At 37.8% G+C, this 20,431-nt stretch overlaps 1 protein-coding gene across 1 annotated transcript; it reads right to left on the bottom strand.

The window, feature by feature from the left end:
- Positions 1-77: 77 nt before the first annotated feature.
- Positions 78-18,532, bottom strand: triobpa (TRIO and F-actin binding protein a). The gene is made up of 15 exons (XM_067404136.1): positions 18,394-18,532; positions 15,395-16,769; positions 13,754-13,916; positions 13,316-13,393; positions 12,535-12,591; positions 9,695-9,763; positions 9,398-9,487; positions 9,201-9,310; positions 7,598-8,033; positions 7,242-7,470; positions 5,793-5,889; positions 4,835-4,994; positions 2,479-2,592; positions 619-705; positions 78-465 (listed from the first exon to the last, which is right to left on the bottom strand). The coding sequence occupies exons 1-15, from the start codon at positions 18,530-18,532 to the stop codon at positions 301-303; spliced, it is 3,369 nt and encodes a 1,122-aa protein (XP_067260237.1). The 3' UTR covers positions 78-300.
- Between the last annotated feature and the right edge of the window lie 1,899 nt (positions 18,533-20,431).

Below are 20,431 nucleotides of genomic sequence, written 5' to 3'. Positions count from 1 at the left end.
GGTTGTGTTGATGTTATATATGACCTGTGTGTGTGTTATTGGACATCACATTCAGATTCATACACTTTTTCACGCACTTAGAATGTGCCATTTTTATTGCATTTAACTTAAAATATATCTTGCTTTAAGAATATTGAATATTTATTCATTTTTAGCACCGTTGTAGTTTCTAAAGAAAAAGCTTTTTAAATTAACCAAGAAAAGACCTCCACATAACACAATATCCTGTATATATGTGGCCGAAACCAATGCATCCCAATGTTACTCTAATGCTCCATCTTATGAGCTCCTGCTGTGTTCTCATTGGTCGGTGCTGCGGTTGCCTAGGAGACGCCCCTCCTCCAGCGCAGCATCAGTGAGTTTGAGGTGTTCTTTAAGTGCATTGATGTCTCTCTCACTGCGGCCCCTTAATTCACTCAGCTCAACATACACCTCCTTATAGCGCTCGCTCAGCGCTTCATTCTCCTGCAGGCACAGAGGACACCCGTTAATATAAACAATCCATTATTCACGGTCAAACATAAATCTAAAATTTGTATAGTTTGATCTATTTTTAATAAGACTAGAAGCATGTATAAAGAAAGTGAATGGTGTTTTGATTTCATGCTGAATTTGTACCTTAGTTAGAGTTTGGACCTCTTTCCTGAGACAGCTGATCTCCTTGTGAAGATACTCCACCTCACTCTCCTTCACTTTCAGCAACATCTACACATGGACATGTCCGTCAGTATGACAATACTAAACCTTTTTCTATTTCTGATACAAATATTCATTCATTTTTGACCTCACATTAATCAAGACTCAACATTTTGTTCTAATTTGTCATAGTATTAGTGCAAAAAAAGCTAATGGAAATAGTGACCAGTCACAGCACCTAAAATATAATCTTTCCCTTATATATATGGAGCAATGTCATTATTATTTGTCAACACTCAAACCAGTTTTATCATAAATAATTTAGAAACCACCCACACAAATGGACAAATTAAACAACAAACATCTAATTTAGCACGACAAAGAAAAGTTAATCGAATCATTAAAGATTTATGATTGTAAAAACATGGATCTGCAAAATAACTATTGGGTTATTTACTAATATGACCAGTAGATGGCAGTGTTTGTCCACAGATCACTCACATCACATGCCCCGCCCCTGATGATGTCATCAACCTCGTGTGTCTCTAAACTCCAATACAAGCCAAGACAACCAAATCCACACTATTTTTGCTTTATATGTTCAGTGAATAGTAATGCTAAGTCTCTGTATGAACAGAGTGGAAATCCCAGGTTATCAAATGCATTTGCCAAACTCTGACATATAATAAGGGGTCAAGCAGGTTAGCAAGGTCAATTAGCCCCTGCTGGTTGATGTCGGAATTACACCATCTGGACCCTAAAAGCATCTTCAGTCTCACCCCTCAAACTTAAAAATGAGCCCTATTGTCCTTCTGCTGGACATGTGATGTATGTGACATGTGTGTTTGGAGATGTGCAGACTAAATATCTTTTTTTAAATCAAATCTCTCAAATAACAAACAGACATTAACATATTATCATTGTTTAACACATTAACACTAAGACCAAGCAGCATATTGTAAACACAAGAAAAATAATAATAAAATAAATGAATAAAATAATACCAAAACATGAAAAGCAAATTATAACACAGCATTAAATTACACTCCTCTTTTTTAGTTGTTTTAAGGAATCATTTTTAAATGCCTCAGACATGGAGAAACTTTAACAAATCTACATTTGTGTAGATAAAACTTCAACATATTATTACAAAAAAATTCAATACTGTTGTTTTCCGAATGTAACATTGTGATAGTATCACTGTTTTCTTCTGATTCCTAAACATGACAGAAAGAGCAGAGGACTTTTATTTAGGGTTATCTGAAAGAGGAAATGGGGTCAAAGGTGACAGCCATGAGGAATGTACCTCTGTCTCTTTTGAATATTTATTTCCTCCTAAATGGATGATATAAAAATACAATTTCACATACAATCTGGAATTTATAAGTATTTTTTTGTGGATTAATCAAGTAGTGGATTATTTTTGGACACAAAATGAAGGATTACAGGATTTGGTGAGATCAATCCTTGTTTCTTGTTTCTAAGGCTGCATTTATTTGATCCAAAAAACAGTAAAAACGGTAATATTGTGAAATATTTTTATATTAAAAAAAAGTGTTTTCTATTTAAATATTATTGTAAAATGTCATTTATTCCTGTGAACAAAGCTGAATTTTCAGCATCATTACTCCAGTCTTCAGTGTCACATGATCCTTCAGAAATCATTCTGATATGATCCCAAACATTTGAACAGAAGTATATTTTTAGCAGATTTACATGCTGACTTAATTTGCATTAATTAAAATATTCTAATATGCTTCTGAGATGCATCTGTACACATCTCTCTGAATTATAATTCTGATCATGAGGCCATAATCTACGGGTCAAAGGTCACCGCCTCACCTCTAATTCCGAGGTGCTCCTTTCGTAGCTGCCAAGGGGGACAACTCCTGACCTTTGACCTGTGATGAAGGATCGCATGAGACTTATCTCCTCCGTCAGACGCGCCTGCAGTTCCTGTGTGAACAGGAAGAGGAAATGTGATTCTGACACATCCAAACTAAAAACCACACACGAAGCCGTACCCATTCACACAATGACAATGAGGTGAACGTTTGTGTTTCGAGCATCTGTGTAATGACAATAACTCTGACTAGCACAAGTAAACTAGCCCTGGATCAGTGAACTAAACTCTCAGACAGTCACTTCTCTTCTGAGAGCAGTGAAACAGGATGCTGTCTGTTGAGACATATCACACATGATGAAATTAGTGGCTTTTTTCCCCTCTGACTAATTGATGCGTGTTGAAAAATTAAAGGTGCTCTGTGCTCGATTTCAATATCCGGCATGATGGATTGTGTCACAGGATGAAATGTGATTTGATGATCACCTTTATCACATTAGCGCACTTGAATGTCACCATAATTACTAGTGGGACATTTTCTTTAAAGGGTTAGTTCACCCAAAAATGAAAATTCTGTCATTTATTACTCACCCTCATGCCGTTTCACACCCGTAAGACCTTCGTAAATCTTCTGAATACAAATTAAGATATTTTTGATAAAATCTGATGGCTCCATGAGGCCTGCATAGCCAGCAATGACATTTCCTCTCTCAAGATCCATAAAGGTACTAAAAACATATTTAAATCGGTTCATGTGAGTACAGTGGTTCAATATTAATATTATAAAGCGACGAGAATATTTTTGGTGCGCCAAAAAAAACAAAATAACGACTTATTTAGTGATGGCCGATTTCAAAACACTGATTCAGGAAGCTTCGGAGCACAAATTAATCAGTGTATCGAATCATGATTCGTATCGCGTGTCAAACCGCCAAACTGCTGATATCACGTGACTTTGGCGCTCCGAACCGCTGATTTGACACACTGATTCATTATGCTCCGAAGCTTCATGAAGCAGTGTTTTGAAATTGGCCATCACTATATAAGTCGTTATTTTGTTTTTTTGGCGCACCAAAAATGTTCTCATCGCTTTATAATATTAATATTGAACCACTGTACTCACATGAACTGATTTAAATATGTTTTTAGTACCTTTATGGATCTTGAGAGAGGAAATGTCATTGCTGGCCTCACTGAGACATCGGATTTCATCAAAAATATCTTAATTTGTGTTCTGAAGATGAACGAAGGTCTTACGGGTGTGGAATGGCATGAGGGTGAGTAATAAATGACATTATTACCTTATTATCCTACTTTTTGAGTTAGGAACGTAACAATTAAAGAGGTGATAAAATATTACCTTAATATACAGAAAATTGTAATGATTGTTTCAGCATCTCAATAATGGTGCAGGCTTTACGTGTGAATAATGACTTTACATTCAGTTTGCATGCATTTCCTTTAATGTTAAAGAAAAAGTGCTTGCCAGCCTTCACTGTACAAACGTTTGGGGTCAGTAAGATTTTTCTTTACAGATTGTAATATTTTTATTCAGCAGGGATGCATTAAATTGTGTCAGTAAAGATATTTATAATGTTACAATAGATTTCTGTTTCATATAAATGTTGTTCCTTTAAACTTTCTATTCATCAAACAATCCTGAAAAAATTAATTTATCATTGTTTACACAAAAATATGAAGCAGCACAACTGTTTTCAACATTGATAATAATCAGAAATGTTCCTTGATCATCAAATCAGCATATCAGAATGATTTCTGAAGGATCATGTGACACTGAAGACTGGAGTAATTCAGTTTTGATCACAGGAATAAATTACATTTTAACATATAGTCACATAGAAAACATTTATTTTAAATTGTAATAATATTTCACAATATTACTGTTTTCTGTGTTTTTTTTTTAATCAAATAAATGCAGCCTTGGTGAGCAGAAGAGACTTCTTTCAAAAACTTTTCAAAAATCTTACCGACTCCAAACTTTTGAACACTAGTGGCAGCACGTGATTGATAAAATACATGAAGCATCTGTTACACATATTAGAAGTAAACAAGCTTCCTGTGTTTGTCAGAAAGTAAGAAAGTGCAACTGAGTCCTTTGTGGTTAAACAAAATCATGTCAAAATTCTGATTTCCTCATATTTGTGAACGTCCCAGGGGGACTTCAGTGTTTTTTTGGTCCAGTTAGTCTCAAATGTGTGTATCATACATTATTAAATTGGCAAATCTGGAATTTGGGGGTTCTAGAAGTTAAAATTTTAGCTTGATTGTGTATCATCCGATGGCATATGGAGACTGGGAAAATGTGTCATTCCTCTCATCTCACTTCCTGTCTACCTGGTTCTCCTGGCGGAGCTGCTCCATGTCTCTCTCCTTCTGTCGGATCTGTCCGTCTCGATCTTCAGTGCTGTTCTGGATGCGGTTGAGCTCCACACACTGCTGGGAATAATGCTCCGACAGACCATCCAGCTCCCGCTGCAGAGAGAGCGACTCGTGTCTGAAACACAAAGACATGCATTGATTAACTGATTGATGAGTGATCAATCGATTCTCTCAGTGGGATTCTTGTCAATCAAACACCTGCTACTTTAAATGACGCTCTTGTGTTCTGAATCTCTGAGCCGCGAGAGAAGAACCATGGCACAGATGACAACGACACAGATTCCCATAAGAATATCATCACGCTGGTCATATATTTTACAAGATTTTGGCACTTTCTAGCATGTGACACATTCTCAACTTTTTAGAGACCTAAAGTCCGTTTTAAACTCTTTTAAAGTTTTTGAATCCAACACCGCAAACATCCAGTATTTCAGTAAACTGTTATTATTTCATTTGTTACAGGGTTAAATCAGATGGATTCTGCAGGTTTACTGAATATAAAGTATCTGTGAACATGCATCGAGTGTGTAGTTGGCAGGTGCTGGTGTTTCATATGGCATACGTTCGGGGTCACCCTTACGTCACTGGGGTTACACCCTACTCTGCATTTGGAGCTGATTTAGTTCCCCAAAAAGCGTTCCTATAACTAAAATCAAAATCAAAAAGCATGTTCTTCCGTCAATAGTTAAAAAGGAACTATGAAACGTTCTTCCGGTGCGAAAGATATTGCAAAGGATTAGGTTGCTAAATAGGTGTCAGTGCATTTTCAACATGTTTTCTGCAAAGATCAGCATGCTACGCAACACAAAAATGTGCTAAGAGCAGTTTTGGTGATGTTTCCTTGTGAAACTGTGTAGGTTGTGCTCATGTGATCGAGTGATATGATGTGAGTAAACTATAAATGTGGACGTACAGCTGTTGTTTGACGGAGGGGTCTGTTGGCTCTCCTCCTCCATGACCCTTCAGTCTCTCAATCTCCTCTTGATGAGCTTTCCTCAGAGCCTCCATAGCTGCATGAATGAAAATGAAAATGAACATACTCAATTCTCACCTGCTCATGTATATAAAAATCATTCAATTTAAGCACTACATTTTTGGATGGTCACCAGGACGTTGCAACACTGTTGAAAGCTGAAAAGAGGTCTCTCTCTGCACATCAAGGCTGCATTTATTTGATCAAAAATACAGTAAAAACAGTAATATTCTGAAATATTATTACAATTTAAAGAGTTAGTTCACCCAAAAATGAAATTTACGCCATGATTTACTCACCTTCAAGATATCCAAGGTGTATATGACTTTCTTCTTTCAGGCGAACACAATCAGAGATATATTTAAAAATAGCCTGACTCTTCCAAGCTTTATAATGTCAGTGAATGGGATTTTGAAGCCAAAAAAAGCACATCCGTCCATCATAACTATAATCCATACGGCTCCAGGGGGTTAATAAAGGCCTTCTGAAGCGAAGCGATGGGTTTTTTAAGAAAAATATCCATATTTAAACTTAAACTTAATTTAAAATAAAAACAAGCTTCCAGCAGACGACCGTACACATACTGCACAAAACGACTTGTGCCACAAGAGTAACCCCCTGACGCAATGTATAACGCAGGATGTAGGAGTAGCATTAAGCTTAGACGCCTCTCATGGTTCAAACAAACAGGGCTGTGCAACAAACTGAAGTTCCTGTTCTCTTATCTTGAAATCCTCTGATATTTCTCTTTAAAATGTCTCATTTTAGACTTATAATTCGTGACCGGTGTTTTGATTTGCTCTCTCCTCTGAACTTCCACGTTCGTCATTGCGTCATGTGTCGGGTCAGAAGTCACTCTTCCGCTGCAAATCGATGCGTACAGCCGTCTGCCGGAAACTAGATAATATATTTAATGCAATTTTAAATATGGATATTTTTCTTACAAAAATGCTTTTTAAATATAACTCAGATTGTAGAAAGTCATATACACATTTGATGGCTTGAGGGTGAATAAATCATGTGATAATTTTCCTTTTTGGGTGATATATCCCTTTAAAAGAACTGTTTTTTTATGTGAATATATTTAAAATTGCAATTTCTGTGATCAAAGCTGAATTTTAAGCATCATTACTTCAGTCTTCAGTGTCACATGATCCTTCAGATATCATTTTAATGTGATGATTTGATGTAGAACATTTCTGATTATTATCAATGTTAAAACAGTTGTGCTGCTTCATATTTTTGTGAAAACAGACATGTTTTTCAGGATTCTTTGATGAAAGAGCAGCATTTATTTGAGATAGAAATCTTTTGTAACATTATAAATGATTTCAAAATAATTGTCTTTGTGATTGTGACACCCAGTGATGTTTTGTGGCCCATACTGACCCTGAACAGTATTTTTGGCTTCCTCTTGCAGGAGTCTCTGTTTGTCTCTCTCCATCTCTCTGCGTTCTCTCTCGTGCTCGTTGTGTATCTCCTTCAGTCTCTCTCTGTGCTCTCTCTCCATCTGCTCCAGTCTCAGAGCGCAGGGCGCGTCAGGACCGCAAAGACCCGCGACACCGGCCGCCACACGCACCTGACGAAGAGCCTCGATCTGCTGCCTCAGAGACACCACCTGACCAACGCATCGAGATCACACACATAGAGGATGAAGATGATGCATACTAAAGGTTACTGGACCAACAAGGATGTCATGATCACCTAAATCCCATTACTAAATCAACCATGATATAAAAACACACCTCTCGCTGAAGCACCTCATTCGTCGCCTGCGGATTCTGGGAACCAACAGGTGACCTGTTCTCTCCGATAGGAAGCTGCTCAAAGTCCGCCCACTTCCTCTCAATGTCCGGCACCGTCTGAGCGTCAGGAACCCTTGGCTTGGTCAGAACCACTGGAGTGGCACCCTTCTTCAACTCCACCTTTTCCCAGGGGTCCTCGCCCTCCCTGTCGGATATTCCCTCCTGGAACCACTTGGTTCTGTCCTCCAGACGTCTTTCGTAATCTCGGTCACGGCCCTCGCCTGCCTCCCTCCGATTGGTTAAAGGTGAGGACGTCATGTCGGTTTCATCTTGATATGGACCGACAACATCTGACCCTGGGTCGTGGGGTGCGGGAGATGGAGCATTCTGGGAACTGGAGTTCTCTCTGTCGCTGATGTCACTGTTGTCTTGGTGTCTGAGAACAGAGAGAGAAATCAACTTCCTTTTTACAAGGAAACAGAAGCTTGATTCAAACCTCAAACCGACTCCACTTAGACATCAGTAATGGTTATTTCAGTTTAAAAGTACAAAGCAAAATCTTTTTAGATGAGCAAAACCAATATAGCAGTGTTTCGTGATATTTGATATATGTTGAATATGCCTATAAATTCTCTATGGCTGAATATCACAAAAACATGAACCTAAAATCGTATTTAGCACAAAGATCAAGTTTTGTGGCATTATTGTATCAAGACAATTAAGCCCAATTTTGCATTGTGATATTATTTTCATGACAATTAACCACATCCCCATTTTAATTTTAAGTTTGTTTGTAATTCTCATTATTTTAAATGATGAATCTCATTAGAATATATGCTAATTATGGTAATGCTAAACAGCTGTCAAGACACAATGTCTGTTTTTTCATTTAAATTTGCATAAATTAAAGGCATCTTAGCAAATTCTACAATTGTGTATTATAAAATATGCTTAATTATCATAAAATAACTTGAATGGTCATAAAACATGGTCATATTTCAATACATAATTTCTTTTTTTTCTCCTTTCACATGTTCCTGACAGTTTTCAATAAATCTTTCAGATTTAGCAAACTTTGCTAATATAGCAAACAAATATTTATAATAAAACAGTTATTATGGATATTTGATATATCCATGTATGAATCTGGGTAAATATCATGAAATAGTCTCATATTTCAACCTAAAATAAAAAATTAATTGCATATATTTTGCATAGAGATTAAGAAAATGAAGCCCAGTTTTATGATTTTTTTCATGACAATTAAGCACAATTTCTATCCCAAATTCTCATTTATTTATTTCTCATTTATTCTCAACTATTTTACTTTTAAGTTTGTTTGTAATTCTCATTATCAATGAGGAATCTCATTATATGCTGTCAATAATTTTTCATTTAAATTTGCATATATTTAAGACATTGTAGCAAATACTATTGTGTATTATAATATATGCTTAATTGTTATGAAAATGACTCCCTTAATGGTCTTAAAAATAGTATTTATTGTCTTATCTAAAAAAATCCTCTCTTTTCAGACATGTTTTTGTGAAATTCAACACTAATTGATTCTCTGCACTTATTTTTCCCCTCAGTTTGATCATACTGGATGCTTTCAGCTGAATCCCTGAAGGAGATCCTCCTCCTCAGTGTGTCGATCCAGTTCCTCCTGATTCTGGAGGTCATCGCTGACAGGGTCACCAGTCCATCGTGCATCTGCAGATCAATCACAGAGGTTCGGGACACCTTAGGAATATTCTTCATTTTTCATGATTTGTTAGCACTTTAGTGACAAGTTCTCACATGCAGTTGAAGTCCATAGTTTTTGTCGGCATCAAATTCCTCCACTCGCAGACAGTGATGTAAATAAATCTCACCATCTGCCTCATCTCTCTGTCAAAGTGAAAAACAAACCAAATTCATGATAGCTATTATTATTATCAATTATCCTCCATGCGTAATCTGATCATATTTTCAGATACTATTACAAATGTAGTACACTCCATCCCATTTACATATTTTACCATGTTTACATTTATTTATTGTACAATCCTTATCTAATAATCTAATTCCATTGCAATTTAAATTATTCTCGCTCACCTCTTCAGCATCAGAGTCTCTATAGTATCTCAGTTCTGAGTCAATGATCACAAACCAGTGCTTCCTCCACTGCAAATAAACAAAGGTATATCATAGTTGTCTACATATCTTTGCATTGAAGGGGCCATGAACTGCATTTTATATTATTTTATAATGTTTTCTGATGTGCACTTATAATCTTAGTATGATTTGTACAACAAAAATTGTCATTATTTAGAAATAAAAGGCCATATCCGGCCTAGATTGTGAAGGTGCTCTAGAACTTCTTTTAATATATATATATATATATATATATATATATATATATATATATATATATATATATATATATATATATATATAATATAAGTCTAAGGCAGGGGTAGGCAAGTTCGGTCCTAGAGAGCCGCTGTCCTGCAGAGTTTAGCTCCAACCCTGAAAAAATCCCTTCAGCTGCCTTTAGCCTTAGTAACCCTGAAGAGCTTGATTAGCTTGTTCAGGTGTGTTTGATTAAGGTTGGAGCTAAACTCAGCAGGACAGCGGCTCTCTAGGACCGAACTTGCCTACCCCTGGTCTAAGGTGTCCCCTGAATGTGTCTGTGAAGTTTCAGCTCAAAATACCCCATAGATTTTTTTTTAATTCATTTTTTTAACTGCCTATTTTGGGGCATCATTAAACATGAGACGATTTAGGTTGCGGCCCCTTTAAATCTCCTGCTACCGCTCCCCCTCCCCCGGAGCTCACACTTGCCTTGAACAGCATAAACAAAGTTCACACAGCTAATATAACCCTCAAAATGGATCTTTACAAGATGTTCGTCATGCATGCATACATCGGATCATGTGAGTATTGTATTTATTTGGATGTTTACATTTGATTCTGAATGAGTTTGAGGCTATGCTGCGTGGCTAAAGCTAACATTACACACTGTTGGAGAGATTTATAAAAAATGAAGTTGTGTTTATGAATTATACAGACTGCAAGTGTTTAAAAATGAAAATAGCAACGACTCTCGTCTCCGTGAATACAGTAAGAAACGATGGTAACGTTAACCTCATTTAACAGTACATTAGCAACATGCTAACGAAACTTTTAGAAAGACAATTTACAAATATCACTAAAAATATCATGATATCATGGATCATGTCAGTTATTATTGCTTTTGTTCTTGCTTGCTTACCTAGTCTGATGATTCAGCTCTGCACATCCAGACGTTCTGCCCTTGTGTAATGCCATGAACATGGCCTGGCATATGCAAATATTGGGGGCGTACATATTAATGATCCCAACTGTTACGTAACAGTCTGTGTTATGTTGAGATTCGCCTGTTCTTCGGAGGTCTTTTAAACAAATGAGATTTATATAAGAATGAGGAAACAATGGAGTTTGAAACTCAGTGTATGTCTTTTCCATGTACTGAACTCTTGTTATTGTATAACTATGCCAAAGTAAATTTAATATTTAATTCTAGGGCACCTTTAACTCTCTATTTTAAGGGGCGTGTCTGCTGTGAGACTGTAAACACCCACTGGTGTGACTGGCTAACATCATTGCATATTAAATAAGCATTACATGTAGAATTCTCTTGAAATCTATATGTTTTTTTACTATTACAGCCGTCGAGGTTAACTAATCGTGAAAAGTGTTGATGATAGCATTATATTTAGATCTACTCCCTCCCGTCACATGAAAGGTTGCAGTGATGAGCATTGTTGTGATGCACATAAACGCAGTCATGTCCTCAATGCAACTCGATTTCTCGACTTCTCACAAATGCTTTCACCATAACTAACAGTGCAAACACAATCTAAATAAGAGATTCATTGTGCAGTGTAGACAGTGTTATTGATTATACTGGGAGTTTAGGTGAGAGAACTCAGTTAATGATAAACTCACGCTCTGTTTGACTGACAGCTCCAGCGATTGTAAAGGGAACGTTCTTTAAATGCTCTGTACATAATTTAATCACAATTTAAATAACAGGTTATTTTCATGCTACTAAGAGAAAGTTGACTGTTTTAGCATTATTTACTAAAGCATAAATATTTTTGAGATAAAGAACATCTGACTGTACATGAATCATATCAGAAATCATTGATCACAGATTAGGCATTAGAATTAACTCAGCTATACATGTTGTGGCATTACTGTCGGTCTATATCTTACAGTAAAAGTCTGTTTGCAAAGCCTGGACCGAAACTGTGACTGATTTACCAAAGAATCCACAATGAATAAACAAATAATGCTCAGTAGTTGAAAATAAATAACCACTTTCATAGCATTAGGATCTTTTGGCTTTGTTATTTCTAGTCCAGTGATCTTGTATCTCTCTTCTTTTCCTTGTCGTCTAGACTATTACAGCACCATAATGTGACAAAATCCTGAATCGAGTCGTTTTCGGAGCTTGGTTTTGATAAAATGTGTTTTTGGACTAACAAGGAAGTTGAGTTCTGAAACTTACAGGATGTTTTAATAGTACAATGACATATCAACAGATCATGGAAAATTTGATTTCTCAATTCATGACCCCTTTAATACAAACAAAGATAGGCTACATTTCTTTGAACATTCTTCAACAGTAAGATTTTAAGTCAAGTTTTACAAAAATGTAGTCTATTAGGTCCTGTAAATGAGCATCATTTCCGATTTTTAATCACCTTTAAACAGCTTTGCAGTGTTACAAATTATTTTTTTAAAAGGACAATAGTCTCAATTAATACAAGATCATAAAACAGCAATGAAACAATTAAACATTAGGGGGAAATGAGTGTTTAAAAATAAAGTATAGGAAGTCGCGTAGACAGTTCTGTCATGCAGTGTCATTCAATGCTTCAAGAGAAGCAGACCTGTATCATCCTTACCTCTTCATCTTCATCCAACAAATACATCCATCCCTTTTTACAGTTCAGAAGGTCAAGCTTAGGAAACAGAATCAGTTGCGTTAAAACAAGCGAATGTATAAGCAATTCAATACATAATCAACTCGACATCTACACTAATCTCTGTTGCCAGAGCAACATTCCTGAACACAGTAAGCTAGAGCACGAGACATTCCAGTCCAGAACTCGCATACACGCGCGCGCGCAGAAGGATGAGCGCGTGAACGAATCATTTACTCAAGTATTTCAACAATTGCATGCATTTTTAAAGACTTACCGACATGGGTATCCGGTTGTTGGCATGAAAGAGGAAAGAAACTGGGTTAGTTGCTCAACTCTTGCTTAGCACGTTGTGTCATCAAACTGCGTAACTTGCGAATTAAATAAATACAAATTAGCGCTAAGTTCCCGCACTTAAGTATGGCTTTTAAAATAATTATAAATACAAAACGTTAAATTATCCTTGCGTGACTAGACAAGCATCTCTAACAGTTGGTCATGTGACCATCAAGCTTCCGCGAAGCAGCTCGCGGTTTGACACATTAACACTGACAGTCCTGAACTGTACAACTTCTCTCAGCACAATTTACGCGTCAAATCCTCTCACAACTTCACTAAACCGTCTATATCTAGCGCTAAATATAATGTTATTTCTGTCTAGTAGCTCAGAAGTGCGTTTTCGTCCGTTCTGCGATCAGAGACACCTGCTTATCTGAACTAGAAACCGAATACCTCAGCGTTGGTAAACTAGTGGTGACTTTACCTGCATCTGAGGGGGCTGTTCTGGACCTTTGTGTCCTCCGTTTACCGTCCTAATCTTCTCTGCTTTTTTGCTGGACCTCTGAGAACAGAGAGATACTGACTCAGCAAAATTAATGCATGTTATTTATTTATTTATTTATTTTCTTGAGGTATCTTTGTTGTGGGTGGTTGGCAGGACCAGATATAGCTATGAGTTGCTATGCAGTTATTAGGTTCTTGCTCGGTTGTTACATAGGCCTACCGGCCCACGCCAAAATCTCTATAATATTCTACTCAAATATGTTTTTTCAGTCTATTAGGATTCTTCTTTTTGCCCATTTTTTTCATAAATCCAAATATATATATATATATTTTTTTTTTTTTAAGTGTGACACTGCAGATTATGAAGAGGCAGTGAAATGAAAACAATGAGAAAAGGGTGTGTAAACTTGTCAAACACCTGTGAATGGCCTGATGTTGTGCTGTTGGTCTTTGATGATCCTCCCTCTTTGTCTAGACGTCTCCGCTCTTTCTCTTTTCGGTCTCTTCCTCTCTCTCTTTCTCTTCCTCTGCCTCGCTCTTCTGAAACCTCATGCTCATTGCCATAGCTCCCATCCCCATAGCTTTAACCACAGAAAGGAGAAGCAAATTTTACTTCCACTCTCTCTCTCTCTGTGTCTCTCTTACTCACTCGCTCATACCCCTTTGCCACTGAAATGGTGCTGGTGCTTTCTTAGATCCAGTCTGTATTTTCACTGGCTTGAGAGCTGAAATGAAAGGGTTTGCTGACCTAAAGGGTGCCTGAAATTGGGGCTAGGAGGTCTGCTGAAAATATATTAAGATTGTACAAAATGTATTTTTAGGGATTTCAAAATTAAAATGTTTACTTTAAAATATTAATAAATTAAATATGTTGGTCACACTTTTTAGGGTCCAATTCTCATTAACTAACTATTAAAGGCACAATATGTAAGATTTTTGGATTAAAATATCCAAAAACCACTAGAACTGTGTTATATATTTTGTTGACTTGTGTATCCCAGATGTACAGAGCCCCAGACATGTGCGCACGATTTAGTAAATTGAGGGAACAAATTAGTAAGTCGTGCGCATGATTTAGTAAATCGAAGGAACGAAGTAGTAAATCGTGTGCACAATTTAAGTTTTTTTTCTTGCTTGTCATGTGCGGGGCTCCGTACAGATGTTTCCAATAATGTTTAAAGAAATTGTAATGTTTTTTACCAAAAACAAAATAACGACTTTTCAACGATATCTAGTGATGGCCGATTTCAAAACACTGCTTCGAATCTTTTGAGCAGTTTGGCATTTTGACACAAAAGATTCGAAGCAGTGTTTTGAAATCGGCCATCACTAGATATCGTTGAAAAGTTGTTATTTTGTTTTTTTCTCTTTGCTTCATAATATTAAGATTGAACCACATCAACTGTTTTAAATATGTTTTGAGTACCTTTCTGGATCTTGAGAAGTTCAATAACATTGCTGTATAGAGGCCTCACTGAGCCATCGGATTTATTCAAAAATAACGTAATTTCCGAAGATGAACGAAGGTCTTCTGGGTGTAGAACGACATGAGGATGAGTAATAAATGACATTATTTTAATTTTGGGGTGAACTGACCCTTTAATAATCCCATCCTGGTTCTTTTCCACCAGCTGTAGACGTGGAGACAACACCTCCCATGATAATGCGAAATCAAGACGTCATCAAGCTACGCCTTTGTTTTGAATAAGCAACCTCTAGTGGTGAAAAATTACATAGTGTGCCTTTAACTATGAGTTTTGCCTCATTACTGCTCATTAAACTGCCTAATTACTGATTAATAGTTAGTAAGGTAGTTGTTAAGTGTAGGTATTGGGTAGGATTAAGGGATATAGAATATGGTCATGCAGAATAAGGCATTAATATGTGCTTTATAAGTACTTATAAGATACTGGAATAGCTTGTAATGGGATGTCCCTCACTTTTTTCAGTGGAAATGCTTGGGATGGGGTGATATTAGGCATTTGCTTTGGCTTCAGCACCGGCACCATGTCATTGAGAAAGCGGTATCGCTCTCTCTCTCTCTCTTTAAATCTCTGACCTGTGTTGATTGTCTCTGCGTGGGCTCCTGCTCTGAGGTCTCCTCCTCACTATTATTGCTTCTTCTTCCTCAGGGTACAGCTTCGTTCTGGGAATATCTGCTATGATCACATAGTCCTCAATGGTCATCTCTGGCACTGCTGGTTGGCTGGAAGACCTGGTGTTCTCTGAAAGAATTAGCGCTTCCAAGCCCCGCCTGATGTTGCTTCTGCTCCGATCAGCGACCGGCTTGTCCGTCTCAGCAATTAAGGCTTGGGATTTGGGCAAATCAGGGGAAAGCGCCTGATTCCGACTCCGCCTTGATTGGGAGATATTTGGTGTTGATGCAGGTGAGGTGGGGCTTAGAGGGGAGTGGGTGGGGCTTAGTGATTGACGCGAATCAGATCTTGACTGTTTGTCTGAGGCGTCTGAGTATACGCCATTCCTGCGATTCTTATTTTTTGAATTGCTGTTCTTTAGAGTACCATGTTCATCGTAATCTCGATAAGGTGTTGAGGCACCAGCACTGTTAGAACCATTGTTTCTGCTGTTGCGACTATTAAAACCACTATTTCGACTTCGAATTACTTCACAATTGCCTCCGTTTGGAGAGAAATCCCTGCTGTTGTAGCCAGTATTGCGGCCACCACTCTTTCGACTGCTGCGACCGCTATGGTTGCGTTCGTTATAATCGCCGTCGATTTCCATATCAGAATGTAAACTCTTTGACCAGCTGTTCCTTTCTTCAGAGGCGTCTGACTCTGCCGAACTGGCGATTGACTTGAGATTCTTATAAAGCTTTTCAGAATCCAAGCTGTGCCCGTAAGAACTCTGGGAGGGGCTTCTTTTGTGGGCGGGGCTGAAGGAGTCTGCATATTTATTCGTCCCTGAGCTTCGCGAGGGGGATGTGTTGCGCGTGACTACCGAATCTCTTGTTCGTGACGGAGTGCATTTCCCAGAAGTCTGTTGTGAGGACGTGCGATGACCGTGAGTTGTGGAACCTCGGCGATGGGATGAGCTGCGCGATTCCCCCCGCCTTTGTGGCGAGATGTTTGTAGATCTCGGGCTGCAGGAACGAGGGCTTGTGCGAGATTGGCTGTCTCCACGTCTGAAATTTGAATAGGACATGTGTCGCTGGGGGGAGAGGCCACTCATTGCCTCATCGCTGAGATTGTCGGAGCGCCTCCTGTGGGAAGGGAGGCCCAGGTCACGGTTTCGGTAGGGGATGGTGGCTTTGCGCTCAGGGCTGTGATTGGCCGGAAGAGGGTGGCCTCTCTCGTAGTGACGCAAGGGAGCAGGAGGACTGCCATCTTCTTTTTCCCGGTCTTGGGAAAGGAAGCGATTGGCTCTTTTAAAAATGGCACGGCCACCACTTTGATCTGGTTCTCTTCTAGTCTCTGTTTGAGGAAGAGATTACATTGACACAGCACTGATGTAAAATTAATTTTTTTTATTATTATTATTGCATATACAAAACAAAACACTCACTGTATAACTTTACAAAACTACAATTATAACTATAATAGTGTCTACAATATTATTATAATGCGCTGCAGTTTCTGCCGCTTTAATTGCTCAAGCTCTTTAAAGTTGGGTGGATTGTGATTGGCTGTCAGTGTTTTTAATCATTCAACAACTGGAAAAAAAAAAACAGAAAGGGATTCCAACAATATCGTTCCTTTGTTTCAATATCATTATAGTTGTGGTGAGCATTTACGCTGCGTTTTTGCATTTATGCGTGCAATTTTGGAATAACCATAATTAGGAGATTCCAAAATGTAATTTCTACTTATAAATTGTGAATTTCCAACTTGTACCACCTGACAGCTGTAGTGTCGTGCGAAAAAAACACTCAAAATGGCAGCGGTTTCAGCAATAAAGTGTTGTTAAAGGGGACCTATAATGCCCCTTTCACAACTGTAATATAAGTCTCTGGTGTTCCCAGATGGTGTCTGTGAAGTTTCAGCTCAAAATACCCCACAGATCATTTATTATAGCTTGTCAAATTTGTCCCTATTTGGGTGTGAGCAAAAACACACTGTTTTTGTGTGTGTCCCTTTAAATGCAAATGAGCTGCTGCTCCAGAAGAGGGCGGAGCTTTAACAGCTCATACTTCAGTTGCTCAACAACAACAAAGCTGGAGAATTTCACGCAGCCAAAATGAGGATTGTCAGTAACGGTGTTCAGCCTTACATTGTTCAAACCGGAGTCGACACTGATGGAGAGACTCAGGAAGAAGTTACAACTTTTAAAATGAAACTGGACGTTTCTGAATGGTTAGTGGATACATTTCTGTAGTTGCTGTGGAGTTGATTCAACTCATCGATTAACATTTGCCATCATGTTAATCTTTTGTACAAATCCAGTGTTGAATTGTGAAGCAGCCCAGCATAAAATGACAGCATGATAACAACACTCTACTACAACAACTCTTCCTCTTCTCTAAAGCAGCCCAACATGGCTTCACCCCCTTTGCTGTGTGTTCTCAGGGGTGGGGTTTATGTAAATTTTAGGGTTAGTCATGTCACTAACCCAGGAAGAAGTTTGTTGTAGTCCTTAAACAGCGAATTCTTTAAAAGAAAATATCTCCCTTTGCATTGAACTTTGAGCGTTGTAACTTTGCAGATACTGTTTATGCTCAAACAGCAATATTTCGCACTAACTAAAGTTAAAAAAGTGAAATCATAATCAACCACCCCTTTGAGTAGTTATCTCGTAATATTTCTGCTTAGTAATTCCTTGTTTATTCAAAAATAAACAAAAGACATACAATGCAGTTCAATGTAGCTAGCACAGAGATAAATACATCTATGTCTTACTAAATAAACAAGACGTTTATTAATAAAGCATTTGCATAACAACTGTTACTTGATGTATTGTTGTTTTGTCTGTTGATTACTCAAATTACAGTTTAATTCTGAGTCCGAGAATGTAAACAGCTCCGAGTTAAACATGAAGGGTTGTCATCTGGTAATTACAGTAATTATGACATGCGTGAACACATGCAGCATTAATTCTCACCTGTGTGTTGGCTGACACTTTCTCTTCTGCTCATGCTGATGCTTCCTCTTCTGCTTGTGTTGGCGCTTTCTCTCCTGCTCTGTGTTTCTATCACAGAGCGACTTTCTGAGCGCTGGAGAGCCGGTTCCAGTCGAGTCATGCTTTAGGTCTGATTATAGGTCTGACTGCTCCTTCGTATTGCAGATAAGTTCTTCAGGTCCTCTCTCAGAGGTTTGTTCTAGAGCGCTTCAGGTCACACTTTGTTCTAGAGCTGTTGCTTGTGTCTGCACATGGAAGATCATCAGATTTATTATTCTGGCATCATTTATCCTTTCTAGGCCCATGCAGCAAAACCTTTTCCTTCTCAGTATTTTTGTCTTGTTTTCCAGTAATCATTCTTAAATAAAGATAGATTTACTAACAAAGCAAAATGACAAAAGATATTAAGACTTGTTTTGAAAAATAAAACATGTTAGTTTTAGAATAAAATAAGAAAAAAATTCTGCTGATGGGTTAAAAATATATACTTAATTCAAAGTGCACATTTCATGTTATCTATGGAACTGTAGCATGGAACTCAAAATAATATTTATATAGTGCTCTTATTGGCTTAACAATGATCAGTTTGACTAAATAGCTCAACTTGTCAACATCTTTATTACTTGTTCCTGGTTTTCAGTGAAGTTTATTAGTAGTAGATTAAAGCAGATGGTACAACACTCTCTAATGAGTCTTTGTCTTCATCCATTATCTGAATTAGACACGGTCAAGTAACATATTGACGTATTTCAAATAGTGTTCAGCTCCACCTGCAGCTTGAGGAGAATGATGCTGATCTTAAGAAACAGATGTGTGTCAGGTCATGTAAACGGTGATCTTCAGTGTATTCTTTGATCGAGGAAAGCTTGTAAACCGTTTAAGCCGGAGATGCCCTAACCAGTTGACCAGTGATGACCTTTGATTTGGCTTGCCAAGCCATATCAAAAGAGGGGGGAAAAGGGGGGAAAAAATCATGCCATTTAAATGCAGAGAATATAAATTAAATGTTCTAAATGTAAATTTTAATGTAAAATAGTTGCATATAATGCAACATTAAATTTCGGTCCACGTTCCACATCAGTGTTATTTTAGTGTTATTGGCATACTATTATAGTTTTGTCATTTTTTGATTGTGGATAAGTTTTGATGTAAGGAGAAAACTTTATTGCTTTGTCCATTTACTGATTTGCATATAACCCATAAAATACATTTCTATAAGCATCTGTTTTTCGTTTTATTGTAGATCGTCTGGTGACTCTGACGGCTCTTCGAAACGGCAGTACATACACGGGATTGATGCACACGGTCGTGTCAAGAGACGTAGTAGCGAAGAACAAATTGGCACCACAGCAGCTGCTTGTTCAGGACACATCACCTTAATTTCCCTGATTGGCAGATTGTGACAGAATCCAAGCGTTCTTGAATAATTTATATTGCTGAGGTGAAGGTAGAGACTTTTAACTCCTAAATACAGCGATAAGTGCAATCTTAGCAGTATCTGTACCAGAAACAGGATATTTTAATGTAGCTCGTGGGTTAAACAAGTTCCTCGAGGCTTAAAGGTTAGAGGATTTTATGCCAGAGCTCAAGCAACTAATCAAGTGATGTTACATCGTAAAATAACTCAAATTAACATCTAGATACAATGAATTTTAGCTATACACTACAGTGTGAGGCATGAGCTTACGGAACAGACATGCAAGGTTAGCAAGCACTTTTAGTGTAAGCAGAAAGTAGCCAGCAAAGATAGAATAATAAAGCATAAGTCAATCCAAAAGCAGAAGTCCACAAATAAAACACAAACCTTCTCAGTGCTCCCAAGACTTCACGAATGCCCTTGCCAGCGTCTAGTATCTCTCCTCCTTCTGCCCATCTCTGTGGCGTTCTTTCTCTCGCTCTTTCCTCATTACTTTAGGACCGGCAGGTGTAACTCAAGCTAGACTCTGCCTCTCCTCATGACTATTTCATCACACCTGGTCTGTCCCTATTGCACCCGAGTCCTCTTCCTTGTTCTCCTGTT

Source organism: Chanodichthys erythropterus, chromosome 12 (assembly GCF_024489055.1).
Source record: "Chanodichthys erythropterus isolate Z2021 chromosome 12, ASM2448905v1, whole genome shotgun sequence".
In the NCBI taxonomy this organism is placed as follows: domain Eukaryota; kingdom Metazoa; phylum Chordata; class Actinopteri; order Cypriniformes; family Xenocyprididae; genus Chanodichthys; species Chanodichthys erythropterus.
The sequence above is the reverse complement of the archived record's forward strand: the minus strand, read 5'-3'. Positions and strand labels throughout refer to the sequence as shown.